The following is a 15231-nucleotide window of genomic DNA, read 5'->3' as shown; positions in this document are numbered from 1 at the left end:
ACCCTACGGCCCCCGCCTTCTCCATCCCTCTATCAATCCAAGTTTGAGTAGATGTGAAGTAAAAAGTTGCCAATAGTGCTACATAATTGAACAACCTGTGGCATGACATTGCCTCAGTGACTGAATACTAACTATTTAATTTAGTATAAATCTGTATCCTTTGTCGTTGTTGAAATGATTTTGCAATAGGCTACATAAATTCTTCAGGAAATCTATCCATCCATGATTAGTGCATTGGTTGAGCAACATTAGGCTATACATATTACCAAGAGCAGTTAACCTTTAACATAGGCTAATGTGTTAAATAATCAATAGCTAGAATATAGCCTAGGCTACTTTAGTTTGCCATAATCTCGTTCCCAGACCAGACTATCCCGTTTTACACAGTAACCTTTCACCCCACTTCCCTGTTTTGCACGCGTTCTCACTTATTGAAGTAACACTTGTTGACAAGACGTAGCCTACATAGCTTTCATGTCCTCTGTCAAAATGAGAAATAGACGACCGAATACTGCGGATAGCAATGCAGACAGCACGCCCGAGTTAAAACAGTCTAAACAGAGTCAGCAGAAAACAGCAAAAGGGCGACAGCCAGGTTGTCGGTGAGTGTCCTGTAGTAACACAGTTGTGTCTTTTGCGTTAAATACTTTTTGTACATGACTGTAGATATTGTTCTTATAATGTTTTTAAGATCTCTATTGATATTGAGAACCAAGAGGATAGCGTTGTTGCTGTGTACCGTCTACATCTCAGTGCCTGTCGTTGTCTACCTGTTTCCATGGATACTCGGTCATGTCATATATCTCCACCTGTGTAAGTTTAACTACTGTAGCCTACATTTCAGCCTTGTGGTAGGACATCACTGTTAAAGTGGTGTGTCAAGTGTATTAATCAATACAATAACACTAAATGTACAATACTCTGTCAAATATTGCACAATAAACCAATAGTTGATTCACTCGTAAACCTGTTTGTGTAATTTCAGTAAGATTTCCATTCTTTGCCGACCTCGCTATCCCTTCAGAATTCCTGAACTACACCACTAACTTCCACCTCTCACCAGAGGAGGGAGTCTCCGTGGGTGTGTGGTGAGTTTCCTGGGTGATCATGGACAGCCTCATGATCTTCCCAGAATCGATTCCATCTCACCAGGGTTTGTTTGTGTTATAATTAGTATGTTTGTGTGTGTGTGTCTCCTAGGCATACTCTCCCTGTCAGCCAATGGGAGCAGGCCGAGGGGAGAGGCCCAGAGTGGCACAGGGGAACCCTGGGAGATGGCCGCCCAGTCATTATCTATCTCCACGGCAACACTGGGACCAGGTGGGACCAGGGTAGAGAAGATGGGATAGAGTCATTCAATTATTTCTCTAGGAACAGACCCATGTGAAATGACCTGTCTTTGTAGGGGTTTGGAGCCTAAAAAGGTTAATTGCAAATAACAGTGTAGACTATGCAAATATTCAATGCCAAAATATAGGTTAAACAGTTTATTGGAAAACAGTCAATCATCCACACAGTGACAATCCTAGGTCTGTCCTCCAATTCTGTATGAGTACATGCTAGTTCTTTAATGTCTGAACGAGAATACATTTGTGTCAAGTTTAATTCAAACTTATAAATGAAAATATTATCTCCAAAGGGCACTCAGTCACAGAGTCAACCTGGTGAAGGTAAGCTGTTTTATTGGGCTTTACATTAACTTTATTTTGCAGAATTAATCGACACTAATTGACTGCTTGTGTGACACAGATCCTGAGTGCAGCTGGATATCATGTCCTGTCGCTAGACTACAGAGGTGAGCGTTCATTTTGTGTGTAGTAGGGTCGTCAAACACACAATACTTTCATTCTTAAATTATATTTTAGTCATGCAAATTCACGCTTGAAATGCTTAGATGCGTCGCAAGTTTAAACGTCTAACTATAGGCTGACGGTTGTGATTTAATTTCCCCTGAAATTCATACACGGAAGCGCAAATACAGTATTGTCATTAATATATAAATCAAACAAGGCAGACTTTTAGGCTGAGTGGGGTAATGTAAACTCTCTGACCTAGTGAATCTGATTTAGCCTTGGTTGAGAATCGGGCTGTTTGTCAAGCATCTCTTCTGCTTCTTCATACACGGAAGCGTAAATACAGTATTGTCATTAATATATAAAACCAAACAAGGCAGACTTTTAGGCTGAGTGAGGTAATGTAAACTCTCTGATCTAGTGAATCTGATTTTGCCTTGGTTGAGAATCGGGCTGTTTGTCAAGCGTCTCTTCTGCTTCTTCTCCAGGGTATGGAGACTCTTCTGGGGAGCCCACTGAGGCTGGCCTGACCACTGACGCCCTCTACCTGTACCGCTGGGTGAAGCAGCGGAGCAGAAGCCTGGTTTTCCTGTGGGGCCACTCCCTTGGCACCGGGTGAGTCCCAGCATGCACTGCGTCAATCTTGCTTGATGTCATGACATTACAACAGAGTTGGCGATGGGGGGACAGGAATGTGTCTATGTTTATTTCATATTTTTCATGTTATGTGGGAGGTGTCTAAGTGCACCATTTTACATATAAAATTCCTTAAGGATGAAGGGACGATGGTTATCAAATCCAAATTCAATTTGTATTTTTATAGCCGTTATGTCACAGAGGGATTCACATACACCCATGAAACGATACCTAAACCAACCTGAACCCTGAACTTATATATACAGTTGTAAAAGTAAAATAAAAAAAACATTCTAAACTCAATTCTAAACTAATTTATTTTATGCATTAGATACATTCAGTTGAGTGATCTGGTGTTTTGGATAATCAATGGTGTCTGCCCTGTGTTTGTAGGGTGACAACCAATGTTGCTCTGAGGGAACAGCAGCAAGGTGAGATCTTTGAGGTTTCTAACCCTGCCTGTTCATGAGCTCTGTGGAACTGCAGTCTGTGATGCCCTCTAGTGTTAAACCTCAAAGAGCTGTCATGATTCGGACCGCCTTAGCATTTACAAATAGCACACTTGAAATAACCAAAACAGTCAACATGTCAATGTATTGCTAATGTGCATTAGCAAAAAGCCATGAAATACCAAACATTTAAAAGTGAAGTACCGGAATGTTAGTTTGATGCTGACTCTGTGCTCTGTGTTGTGTCGGGCGATCAGGGTCACGTGTCGATGCTGTGATTCTGGAGGCTCCTTACACAAACATGGGAAAGGCTGCAGAATGCCACCCCATCAGTATGGTGCGTATGTGTGACTGTGTCTGTCTGTCTGTGGCCCCGGGGTGTGTCCTCGTGCCTGTCTGTGTCCGTCTGTGGCCTCAGAGGCCTATACTACGAGGCCAGATTTGAGGCTTAGCAAGGTCACTTCAGGTTTAAGCCTAGGTTTTCTGTGTCACAATGGTGGTTCACTTTTCACCGGGAGTTTATCACCATGGTTACTTATGCTGCACACCGATAACAGATCAACACATAGGAAAGCCCACCTTAATGGACAGTCATCTCTTGGAAAATTGAATCACCGTTCCTAGAAGATCCTGGGACCTCGGTTCACGAATAGAGAGTGTCTTAGGAAGGCAAGAGTTTTTAAAGAACTACAAAACCCTTTGGCTTTCCCTGATGAGTATCTTTGCATCGACATAATCCTAAAACAGAGACTGACTAAAGCCTTGTTCATTTTTTGGTTGTTGTCCATACCCACCTTTTGCAGCATTGTCCTACTGTATTACATTTTTGATGGCCCTACCTCATTGTTTCAAATGAAACTCTTTATGTACAAAATAAACGTTTATCTGATTTGTAAAGTAAAGCAAAATCTGAGTATTTCATATTGAAATATCATTTGTTTCCGTTTCTGGCCCCCCCAGTAAAATGTGTCTAGAACCGCCACTGTTGACAAGCCTATTAATTTATACATTCACACAGCCAATAAATGTTTCCATCTTTCCTGCCATAGGCAGCAGAAACGGTGTTCCTTTAGTCTGGATTACATTTTTAACACCGCCCCTTTTATGTGAAACCATTCATAGCTAGATTGGGAAAACCTGGGTTGAGTTAATGAGTTAATAACGACCGTTGTGGCACCGCTTGTGCGCAATTGCAGTTGTTGGGCTTAGTGTAGCCAGCTAACTAAAATATATCCCAGGTATGTTGAAATTGCTTTGTAGTATAGGCCTTAGGTTGTGTACAAAGTCACTGTGTTGTTGCACTATAAACGTGTCCTCATTTCCCCTCTTTTGTAAAATGATGTCTTGCAATGTGTCTGTCTGAAATGTAGCAATGTTATGCCAACACAGGCATGACAGTTGCATTGTTTGTGGGCTGTTGTTTCAGTGATGTTCTAAATAGTTTTTGTTACAGTGACTTTTTACTTGGTTTCCTTTTTTTATGACTTAGACACAGCTCTAATGTGATCCTTGTTTCTCCCCCACCCTCCATCCTTTACCTCTCCCAGATGTACATGTTTATTCCCGGGTTCAAGAGCTTACTCTGGAAGATCTTAGAAATGAACAACATTGTGTTTCCTAATGACAAAAAGTAAGTATGGTGACAAAACAATGTTCATCATTCCAATGTAACAACATAAAACCAAGATGTTAATACACAGCAACTTAACGCTATTACCGAAAGTGTAGCATGTATTTGATGGCTCGTTTTGTGTGCAGTCTGGAGACCTTGGCTTGCCCTGTTCTGATCCTACACTCAGAGGATGACAACGTTATTCCCCATCACATGGGACAGGAGGTGTGTCAGTGTCTTCTCCAGCAATCTTTGTGATTCAGTCTACAGCTTAACATTCAACATACTGTCATCGTACCATGATAGAGAAGTTTTTGTTACACGCCCCTAGCTGTACAACATCGCACTCCAGGCTGAGAGGGCTAGAAACGCTGGCGACCATGTTGAGATGGTAACCCTCCCTGCATCCTTGGGTTACTCCCATAACTACATCTACATGGACCCCAGCCTGACCACTGTGGTTGGGTGAGTGACCCAGCTTCATGCATTCAGATACACGTCAAAGTTAACTTCATTTCAACCTGCTCAGATGCAGGTGGTACCTTAAGATTAACCTGGAAAAGGTATCTAATCAATGACGTCTTCTGGGTTTAGGCTCGGAGTTACTTGGGGTATCGATATGAAGGATAAAGGATTGTGTTTCTTTGTCAATGCAGGGGATTTCTTCAGAGAGTAAAGCAGAAGTAAGCTCTTATAGAACTTTCTGTTTAACACTTGAGCTTGTTGACCATCCCCTCTACATCTCCTGCATCTTCCCTGTGTCGGTGTGCAACCTTTGGGATAAATGACCCATGTTAAATAAACATCTATTAAACGACTGACACACTGCAGTTTATTAAAGTGAAAAAAACTATTTGAAGAATCCTTTGTTATTCTCAAATAAAACTATTTCCCCCCATTCTTATTAATAAAAGGTTGAATGGCCTTGATGGCATGCACACACACACACAACTACAACAGAACATCATTTCAAAAAGATTTAGACAAAACTATAACAAAGTAAGTATGGTGACAAAACAATGTTCATCATTCCAATGTAACAACATAAAACCAAGATGTTAATACACAGCAACTTAACGCTATTACCGAAAGTGTAGCATGTATTTGATGGCTCGTTTTGTGTGCAGTCTGGAGACCTTGGCTTGCCCTGTTCTGATCCTACACTCAGAGGATGACAACGTTATTCCCCATCACATGGGACAGGAGGTGTGTCAGTGTCTTCTCCAGCAATCTTTGTGATTCAGTCTACAGCTTAACATTCAACATACTGTCATCGTACCATGATAGAGAAGTTTTTGTTACACGCCCCTAGCTGTACAACATCGCACTCCAGGCTGAGAGGGCTAGAAACGCTGGCGGCCATGTTGAGATGGTAACCCTCCCTGCATCCTTGGGTTACTCCCATAACTACATCTACATGGACCCCAGCCTGACCACTGTGGTTGGGTGAGTGACCCAGCTTCATGCATTCAGATACACGTCAAAGTTAACTTCATTTCAACCTGCTCAGATGCAGGTGGTACCTTAAGATTAACCTGGAAAAGGTATCTAATCAATGACGTCTTCTGGGTTTAGGCTCGGAGTTACTTGGGGTATCGATATGAAGGATAAAGGATTGTGTTTCTTTGTCAATGCAGGGGATTTCTTCAGAGAGTAAAGCAGAAGTAAGCTCTTATAGAACTTTCTGTTTAACACTTGAGCTTGTTGACCATCCCCTCTACATCTCCTGCATCTTCCCTGTGTCGGTGTGCAACCTTTGGGATAAATGACCCATGTTAAATAAACATCTATTAAACGACTGACACACTGCAGTTTATTAAAGTGAAAAAAACTATTTGAAGAATCCTTTGTTATTCTCAAATACAATTATTTCCCCCCATTCTTATTAATAAAAGGTTGAATGGCCTTGATGGCATGCACACACACACACAACTACAACAGAACATCATTTCAAAAAGATTTAGACAAAACTATAACAATAGAACATTTTGTTTCTGCAGAGGCTATGTAACAGACAAGTATTTTTCCTTATCAGTAGACACACACAAACACACTTTGACTAGCTACGGTTAATCCTACCCAGCGTGTAGACCAACAGAGCCACAGTTATCTGACACAAAATCAGGCTTTCAGCTTCATATTTTCCTCACAGCCTTGGCCGTCTCCACGATGGCCTCGCGGGGCTCGTTAGGGGGCGGGATCTTGAGGTCTGTGGGCTCCACCCCCCATATTTCCGTGGCGTAGTCCGTGATGGTCCGGTCGCTGGAGAACTTCCCCGTGGCAGCGATGTTCTTGATCACCATCTTGGTCCACTCCTTGGGGTTCTGGTAAATAGTGGTTCACAGGTGCATGAGATATAGCTTTTATTTGTGTACAATATTCATGCTCCAACCGTCTTTCTGCTGAGGTGTGAGAGTAGGTATTGATTATGCGTCTACCTGGTACAGTTTGCTGACTTTCTGCTGGGCCTTCAAATAGTCCTCAAAGTCAGCAAACACTTTGAAGCTAAAAGAGAGAAAAAAAAAAAACAGTAAGTAAGTAAAGTTTATTTGTATAGCACTTCTCGCAGATAAAATCACAAAGTGCTTCACACCAAAATACAATATAACACTACAAATAAATACAAAACATTTAAATTGAAATAGAGAAAGACACTCAAGACCCAAGAACGGAAACATTCTGAAGGAGTTGCTATGGCAGCAGACTCACCGGTCATGGTTGAAAAGCATGTCGGTGATGTCCTTGAAGAGATCTGGATTCTTAGGACTGAAGAAGCCCATCTTGATCTGGTCAATGACTAGCTTCAGCTCTGGAATCTTCTTATAATACTTCATGGCATCGTAGCTTAAAAAAAAAAGAAAGAGGAAATCCATGTCCGTTATAAATACGTCGTTCAGGAAATTCAGCTGCTGGTCGAGACACAAAAGAGAAACAAAAATGATAGCAGTCCTACCCATCCTTGTCCATCTCTGCCACATCCTCCACCCTCATGCCGAAGATGAAGAGGTTCTCCTCGCCAGCCTCCTCTGCCATCTCCACATTGGCACCGTCCATGGTGCCGATGGTGAGCGCGCCGTTCAGCATGAACTTCATGTTGCCCGTGCCGGAAGCCTCCGTGCCCGCTGTGGAGATCTGCTCAGAGAGGTCTGTAGCAGGGATCACTGCAGAGGGCAGAGGTATGAAGACATTACAGCCAGGTTCACTGATGGAATAGAGTCAGGCTCACTGACGGAATAGAGTCAGGCTCACTGCAGAATAGAGTCAGGCTCACTGACGGAATACAGAGAAAAATAGGAGGGAGGGATAGGGAGTCAAGACAGGCAGAGAAAAACACAGAAAGAGAGGGTTTGCCATACCCTTCTCAGCCAGGGATACCCTATAGTTCTCCAGATAGATGACCTTCAGCTTGCTCCCCACCACTGGGTCGTTGTTCACCACCTCCCCCACTGAGGTAATGAGCTTGATGATCATCTTAGCCATGTGGTACCCTGGAGCTGCCTGCACACACACCAGAGGGACGACAGAGAGGCGATGAGAAGAAGGAAAGAGACAGTGTAAGTGTAAAAGAAAGGGGTGATGAAGTAAAAAAAGAGATGTAGGAAGTACATGTGCCATTTTGGTGAATCCTGAATCTTACCTTTCCACCAATAATTACAGTCCGGGGAACGAAGGGTGCCATAGGATTCTTTTTGATCTCTTCATGGGGGAAAAAACGAGAAGAAAACAAACTTGTCATTAGCAGCAGACTTTGTGCGAGGCTGGTGGGGCTGCGGAGGGCAGAGGGGGACGTACGGTTGTACATGGTGACGATGTGGAGGCAGTTGAGGATCTGGCGCTTGTACTCGTGGATCCTCTTCACGTGCACGTCAAAAATGGAGGATGGGTTGATTTTCACCTTGTACTCCATCTCCAGGTGCTGGGCGAACTTCAGCTTGTTGTCCTAGGAACATGAGATGCGTGGAGCGTTTGATGAATCGTTCGATGATTTGTTTTACAGTGGATCGTTAAACATTCAATATATTCTTTAATGGTGAACAATTTGATTCATTATTTGACAGAGGAAAGCTGAGAAATAACAGATTGGGCTGGCACATGGTGTTGGTTATTGGTTTCATGAGCTAAAATGAGCTACATTAACTATATATATATATATAATAAACTTGTGTGTTTACCTGTTTCACTTTGGAGACATCCCGGATGAAGGCATCATCATCCACCAAGCCATTGAGCTTCTGCAGCTGGCTAAGGTCCTTCACGTACTCCTCTCCAATGGCCTGGAGAAGCAGTTAAACATCTTGTAGACATCTGCGTGGTACAAACTATAGACTTCCCTCAGACAGACCCGTCCGCCAATCACACCTCAGCAATGAGCTCAGCCAATCCGGGGTTACAGAGCAGCAGCCAGCGTCGCGGAGTGATGCCATTGGTCTTGTTCTGGAACTTGTCTGGTTCTATTTCACTGAAGTCACGGAATCTATAACAAATAACAAAGACATCATTTATGTATCATAAACAAAACAAAAACATGATTAATCACATTTCTGAAAAGGTTCCCGAGAGGACGACATCACAGAAGCAGCGGCCACATCGTCCAGTCTTACACGTCGGTCTTGATGATTTTGGAGTGTATCTCGGCAACTCCGTTGACGACATGGGAGCCCACGATGCAGAGGTGGGCCATGTTGACCCTCTTGCCGCCGTCCTCCTCGATCAGGGACATCCTGCGGAGACGGTCCGTGTCTCCTGGAAAGAGTGCTGCGATGTTCTGCAAACACGACAGGAAATGACATTCTTAATACGAGGAGGACCCGGGTCAGTAGAAGAACTGTTATCAGCCATCAGAAGAACGGTGATGTTTTTATGTCCATACATACCCGTTGTTTTGTAATTCCTAATCATTTTCATTCTACCCATTTTAGTTTAATCGCAACACGAAAATCCTGTGTTCTCCACACACGCGAAATCTTGCGAATTCATGATGAATGTGTGAGGGCGAGTACCTACCTCCAGGTGGATCTGGTTGATGTGGTAGATGATCTCCAGGTGTCTGGGCAGGAGCATCTCCAGCAGCTTCACCGGCCAGCGCTCCAGCGCCTCGGGCAGCACCGTGTGGTTGGTGTAGGCGAACGTACGCTTGGTGATGTCCCATGCCTGCACCAGGAACACGTCGCATAGTCACTGCTGGTTCTTATGAGGGTAGGTAGTGGTTATTGATATCACACACAATGGACTTGCAAGCCTATCTGGTGTTGTAGCACTTCTGCCCCTCTGTATTTATGGAGCCCTTTTTACAAGCAATGTTATTTGATTTGACTTGAATGGGAAGGCAGGCTAGGTAGGATTACTGTTAATCTAGGCGGGTTATAAAATTGGCAGACACCATAGTCTGCTAAAACGATATTTGTTTTACCATTTTAATTTATAGCCCTAAAACATAGAATCAGTATCAGAATTGGTGTTTATTCGCCATGAAAGTTTGCACAGACAAGGAATTTACTTTGGCAGGAGAGCCTACCTAGGCAGCCATTTTCGGCGCCAAAACATAGTGGCTGTTTGTGTAACCCTAACTAAGTATTGGCTCTCCAATCTTGTGGATGCAGTGTCTGAACCCTGGGTGGAACGATGCCGTGTGCGCGTTGTCCTCACCGTGTCCCAGCTGAGCTTCTCCATGTCCACAAAGATCCTCATGAGCTCTGGGATGGCCATGGCAGGGTGGGTGTCGTTCAGCTGGATGGCCACCTGAGAAGAACCAGACACCTCAGAGGAGAAGGGCGGCTGGAGCTCATCCGAGTCCCGTCGTTTTGTGCCTCGTGAATCAAAGCCAGCTACATGTACATGGCACGTTTAGCCGGCGCCTTTTCCCAAAGCGACATCCACGTGTACTCGTGCATGTACAACCACGCACGTCTGATCTTGGATTTTCTGCAGTATGGTCTAGCATTATTTCAATGGTCAGTCAAGGAACGGTTACAGTAACAAAGGTCGTCACCCCTACCTTTTCTGGGAAGCCTTGGAAGGAGATGGGGCCGGCAGAGCCTTTCTTGGAGTTCTTGAAGCGTCGGATGATGTCCTGGAGAGTGGCCGCCACCACAAAGTACTCCTGCTTCAGACGCAGCTCTTTCCCCTCAAAGAACTGCAACGCAAGGAAGCAGAGAGGCCCGGGGCCACGGTTAGAGACACGCCAGCGCGGGGGAGACCACTCGACGCCATCGTGTCCGATTTGTCACCGTACGTTATCGTTGGGATAGAGCACTCTGGAAATGTTCTCCGCCAGATTCCTGTCGAGGACAGCCTGGATGTAATCGCCGACGTTGACTGTGAATTTCGAAAGAAAGATCACAACTTCAACATTCCCAATAAAAAACGAAATCCTCACACAGATGAATCCTAATATCAGACAATCAGATCCCGACGTGATATAGAAGAGTAGTGAAACGTCTGAAAAGGCTTGTGGCCAACTCCTGCGTGGCATGGTCTCTTACAGTCTTTCAGGTTGAAGTCGTTGGGGGCACGAGCAGACCACAACCTCATGGTGTTAACCGTGTTGTTCATGTAGCCAGGGATGGGAGTGTCATAGGGCATGGCCAGCACCACCTGTCCCAGAACACAGTGTGGATTAGGACAAATCGGCCTCAACGGGTCAAAGTCAATATCACGACGCCATTTCTCTTGGGTCGTTCACCTGAGTGTCCACCCATCTGGATCCATCCGTCGTCTTCTCCACCTGTCCGTAGAAGTGCACAGGCAGCATGTACTCAGGACGAGCCTTCTCCCAGGGGTTTCCATGACGCAGCCAATCATCCGCCTCCTCCACCTGAGAACCAGGAAATGGATTGACAGGGTTAACCTGATAAACTCTTCTCTTCTAAGGGATTAAGAAGACAAGAGATCCTGCCCATACACAGCACAACCATAATGTAGGGTTAACAGTTCATGAGTGTGAAAAATTGAAGCTGTAACACATTTATCCTGTATAAGAATGAGTAATTGTTAACCCTAACTCAAGATGAAGCGCTACCTAGTCTTCTGATCTGTATATGAGATTAAATAGTCATAATGACCATGACGACATTCTTCTTGTATAAGTACACTGATCATGACTGCTGGATAAACTCAGGAAAGGAGGCCAATAGCAGATGACATGATTTCTCCTCGACAGTAAATGAGTGATTACCTACCCAGTTCTGTGTTCAAAAGTGCATGTTTACATTGAAAAGTTTGCAGTGAAAATAACTGAATGTTTTGCCATTGGTTTTTCTTCTGAAGGGCAAAATGTCCTGTTTGTTCTTGTCAGCCACATGAAACGACAGGCTTTCTCAACGCCCCCTTCTGCTTCGGGCCAACCGCTATCACAAGCACGGTTTCACCACAGGAAGCAAGCCAGGGGGCGTGCCACAAAACTCTGCTCTCGTTAATGATTGGCCAACAAGGAGGAAGGACATTCACATCTTAATCATTTATCAGACGCTTTTATCCACAGCGACGTTCTAATCATCAAGGACCAGAAGTGAACAATATTTCAGAGGTTAGAGCCAAGAAAGTCTATTTTTCTACCAACCAGTGCCGCGATAACATCCCCAGAACTAAACTGTAACATAATTCCGACGTTCTGACTATCGGGTTGCTCTCCGCACTGCACAGCCTGATCAAACTGACCTTTAGAGTGTCAGGCTGAAGTATTTGTATGGCAGCACTTGGCTGATTTAGCTAAATGCAAGTGTCCAATGTGCAAAGTCAATGTGTTCTAACCACTGTAATACTTCTAGAACTGTGCACACTAGTCCTTCACTGTCTGCAGCGGTGGCTATACATCCATGCGTTGCATTGCGTTGCGTGAAGGCATCTGCAGGATGAACACATGTTAAGGTGACATGGCCTCACCTGCCAGCCCTCTTTGATCTTCTGGTTGAAGATGCCATACTCGTAGCGAATCCCGTAACCGTAGGCTGCCAGACCCAGGGTCGCCATGGAGTCCAGGAAACAGGCTATGGGCGAAAGAAATGTGAGGGAACAGGCTCATCCGGTAATACTCAGACACCCTTAAGAAATCTTGTAGATAAAATACATTTTTTTGGACTGCTTGTGGGTCTGTAAATGTTTGAGGACTGCACTAATACAGATGGTAAATAGAGAACCAAGTGTCGTGGCTGAAGCTAAAACACGTAATAATATTAGCCTAATTTACAGTATATGATTAATTTTGACCACACCCCTGATGTTGCATACACTTCCTGTTTCTGAAGGAAGGCCAGTCTGTTGTTCCAGACCTCCTGTCTAAAACACCGTCAGCAGAGCAATGCAGGGTCTAGTGCAGGCCCACAACCAGAGTCGGAGTTAAACGATGTCCAACCACAGCTGGAATTATGAAAAGCTCTGGGACATTTGAATATTTAGATACTAAATCTAAATATTGAAAAAGAGTCACTGTGTGTATTTTAGCGAGGTCTGGACCTTGGGTGACACCTAAGCTCCAGCCTTGGAGAGTTACCTGCCAGCCTCCCCAGGCCCCCGTTCCCCAGCCCTGCATCCTCCTCCATCTCCTCCAGGTCCTCCATATCCAGGCCAAGCTGTCACCAGAGGAAAAGACAATGAATTGGTTTTCATTCTTGCATCACATGTCATGTAACGCTACAACACAAACTTCTGCTTCCTCAACCCATTCTTTACATGGCAAGTCACAGATGCAGATCCCTAGACTTGAAATGGGCTTGCTATGGCAAGAGTTTAGTTCCCTCTGCCACAGCAGAATTAAACTCCCCAATAACATCTTGAAATCTATAAAAGTATGTGTCAAGTAGTTAAGTTAGAATGTATGGTATATATGTAATCGACTATTTTCTGTGAGGCTCTGTACAAACTGTAGAAACATATTTCCTTGGAAAAGCACACGAAAGAATCATCTATGGATCTATATCTATTGCAAGACTATACATCCTCTAGAATGTATAGTTGTACATCAGTCAATTCACAATGATACAGCAGTTTCTTGCAGTGAGATTGCTACTCTCTATGGGTGCAGGGCTCCGTGTTGCAAGTTTGACGTGACTTGATAGATCCTGGCAGGTTTGTGAGAACATGGGCGTGTTCCTTTCTCTCCGCGTTCCCTCACCTGGTAGATAGCCTCGTCACAGGCGTTCTGCAGGCCCAAGTTAATCATTGTGTTCTGCAGAGTTCTGCCCATGTAGAACTCCAGAGACAGGTAATAAACCCGCTGGAAGGACCATTTCCGAAGAAAAAATAAACAACAACATTTCACACACATTAAATCACTGTGAATGACGCACATATTTGGATATCACACGAGTAGCTAACCTTCACAACGTTGTGCAAAGGGAAGTGGTCCTGATACTTTTGTTATAGTAAACTAGTTAGCCTACATACATTTAGCAAAAAATGCATTGTTGGTAGCCTAACTTGATATGAGAGCACTTTTTACATTAATTCTCTACAGATTTCCAGTTGATTGTCAGATAAAACTTTACCTTGGGGTCAGTTTCATAGTAAAACTGTTGAGTTCTGATCCATCGGCCAACCAAGTGGTCTCGAACAGTATGCGCCAATGCAAAGTAGTAATCGCGTGGAGTCGCGACATTCCTATCCTTCACAAGGGTAAAGTGTAGGTGTCGATTAAAACCCTTCTTCAGTTCAGCAACATTTTCTACCCCAACAATACCTCTGATACTAATTTGTTTACGCTTTTCCTGGTCTGTGATAGGGGCAGCCATTCTGGAAAAGTTTAACTCCGTCTCTCTTTCAATCCACTCAATGACTTGAATAACAATGAGGTTCTTTAAATACGCTGTTTCTCGGATGCCAGCCCCCTCCTATCTAACCCAACATTCTGATCGTTTTCATGGACATCTGTGGGGTGGGCGTGGGATGACATGCTCGTCACTTTTGTGCCACATGCCTATAGGCTGTTGTGCAGGAGTTTTGAAACATCTGTGCTCTGATTGGAAGTAAGCAACCACTACAAGCCCAAACATTTTAGCTATCATCAATTATTTGATGAAAGGGCGGGACTATCGTGGTCTATCGCCGACGGATAGTACGGCCGCTGCCATGTTTAAAATATTCGGGGTCAAATGCCCTGCACAGGCAGGTCGCATCAGGTCAACTAAATTTGGCTTGGGGCCATTTTACTCTTATAGACCTATACTTAGAAATGCTTGCCCAGAACACAATTGAATCAAGTCAGAAATGGGTTGATAAAATAATGTTGATTGTGTGATTAGTAGGTGTAGCCTATTTTGAAGGATGATTAAATATACGTTACATTTGAAAGCACAAAGACTAGCCTACTGGGTCCATATCAGGCCACGGAATTTCAATGGGTTTAATTATAGTGGTGCTTCGCTCAGGGGCGCGTTCAGGGAGTGGCCTAGGGTGGCACGGGCCACCCCTGAAATCTGATTGGCCACCCCAATATATGATTGGCTATATGCCCAGTCAGAGGCGGGCCACCCCTGGTGCCACCCCTATCAAAAATGTCTGGACACACCGCTGGCTTCGCTATGAAGGGTGGCAACGTAACGGGTCAATCATCAATCAAGCATCAATCATAAAGCAATTGCTTTATGATCGATGATTTGGTGTCAACATTTTTACTGCGTAAGCATATGTGGCGCAGTTGCTCACGGGCACGTTACACTGCATGTTACACGTTACTATTTCAGCATAAGGCGCCTCCTCGGTCAATAGATAGATCATGCTGGTTGTGGAATGTCATCCTGACAATTTT

At 44.2% G+C, this 15231-nt stretch overlaps 2 protein-coding genes across 4 annotated transcripts; one reads left to right on the top strand and one right to left on the bottom strand.

Annotated features, from left to right (window-relative positions):
• Positions 1–401: 401 nt before the first annotated feature.
• Positions 402–6461, top strand: LOC124485211 (lysophosphatidylserine lipase ABHD12-like). 2 transcript variants are annotated; one of them, XM_047046660.1, is made up of 15 exons: positions 402–602; positions 692–813; positions 986–1088; positions 1201–1320; positions 1640–1670; positions 1750–1795; positions 2282–2408; positions 2823–2860; positions 3136–3215; positions 4426–4508; positions 4637–4715; positions 4822–4955; positions 5618–5696; positions 5803–5936; positions 6128–6461. In XM_047046660.1, exons 1-15 carry the CDS (start codon positions 475–477, stop codon positions 6156–6158), a joined length of 1335 nt encoding a protein of 444 aa, XP_046902616.1. In that variant the 5' UTR covers positions 402–474; the 3' UTR covers positions 6159–6461. The 2 variants fall into 2 exon arrangements, with proteins under 2 accessions (XP_046902616.1, XP_046902624.1); XM_047046668.1 differs by lacking the exons at positions 5618–5696; positions 5803–5936; positions 6128–6461 and adding an exon at positions 5147–5480 and having other exon boundaries at positions 414–602.
• Positions 6287–14341, bottom strand: pygl (phosphorylase, glycogen, liver). Of its 2 annotated transcripts, XM_047046259.1 has the most exons (20): positions 13973–14341; positions 13600–13701; positions 12979–13057; positions 12372–12475; positions 11173–11304; positions 10973–11084; positions 10723–10805; positions 10486–10623; positions 10137–10229; positions 9495–9641; positions 9092–9255; positions 8850–8964; positions 8663–8764; positions 8283–8430; positions 8128–8186; positions 7847–7988; positions 7444–7651; positions 7200–7334; positions 6929–6995; positions 6287–6814 (listed from the first exon to the last, which is right to left on the bottom strand). In XM_047046259.1, exons 1-20 carry the CDS (start codon positions 14213–14215, stop codon positions 6626–6628), a joined length of 2562 nt encoding a protein of 853 aa, XP_046902215.1. In that variant the 5' UTR covers positions 14216–14341; the 3' UTR covers positions 6287–6625. The 2 variants fall into 2 exon arrangements, 1 of the variants encoding a protein (XP_046902215.1); XR_006958030.1 differs by lacking the exons at positions 6287–6814; positions 6929–6995 and having other exon boundaries at positions 7263–7343; positions 7376–7651.
• Between the last annotated feature and the right edge of the window lie 890 nt (positions 14342–15231).

The sequence above is a fragment of the Hypomesus transpacificus genome, chromosome 3 (assembly GCF_021917145.1).
Source record: "Hypomesus transpacificus isolate Combined female chromosome 3, fHypTra1, whole genome shotgun sequence".
NCBI lineage: Eukaryota > Metazoa > Chordata > Actinopteri > Osmeriformes > Osmeridae > Hypomesus > Hypomesus transpacificus.
The sequence above is the reverse complement of the archived record's forward strand: the minus strand, read 5'-3'. Positions and strand labels throughout refer to the sequence as shown.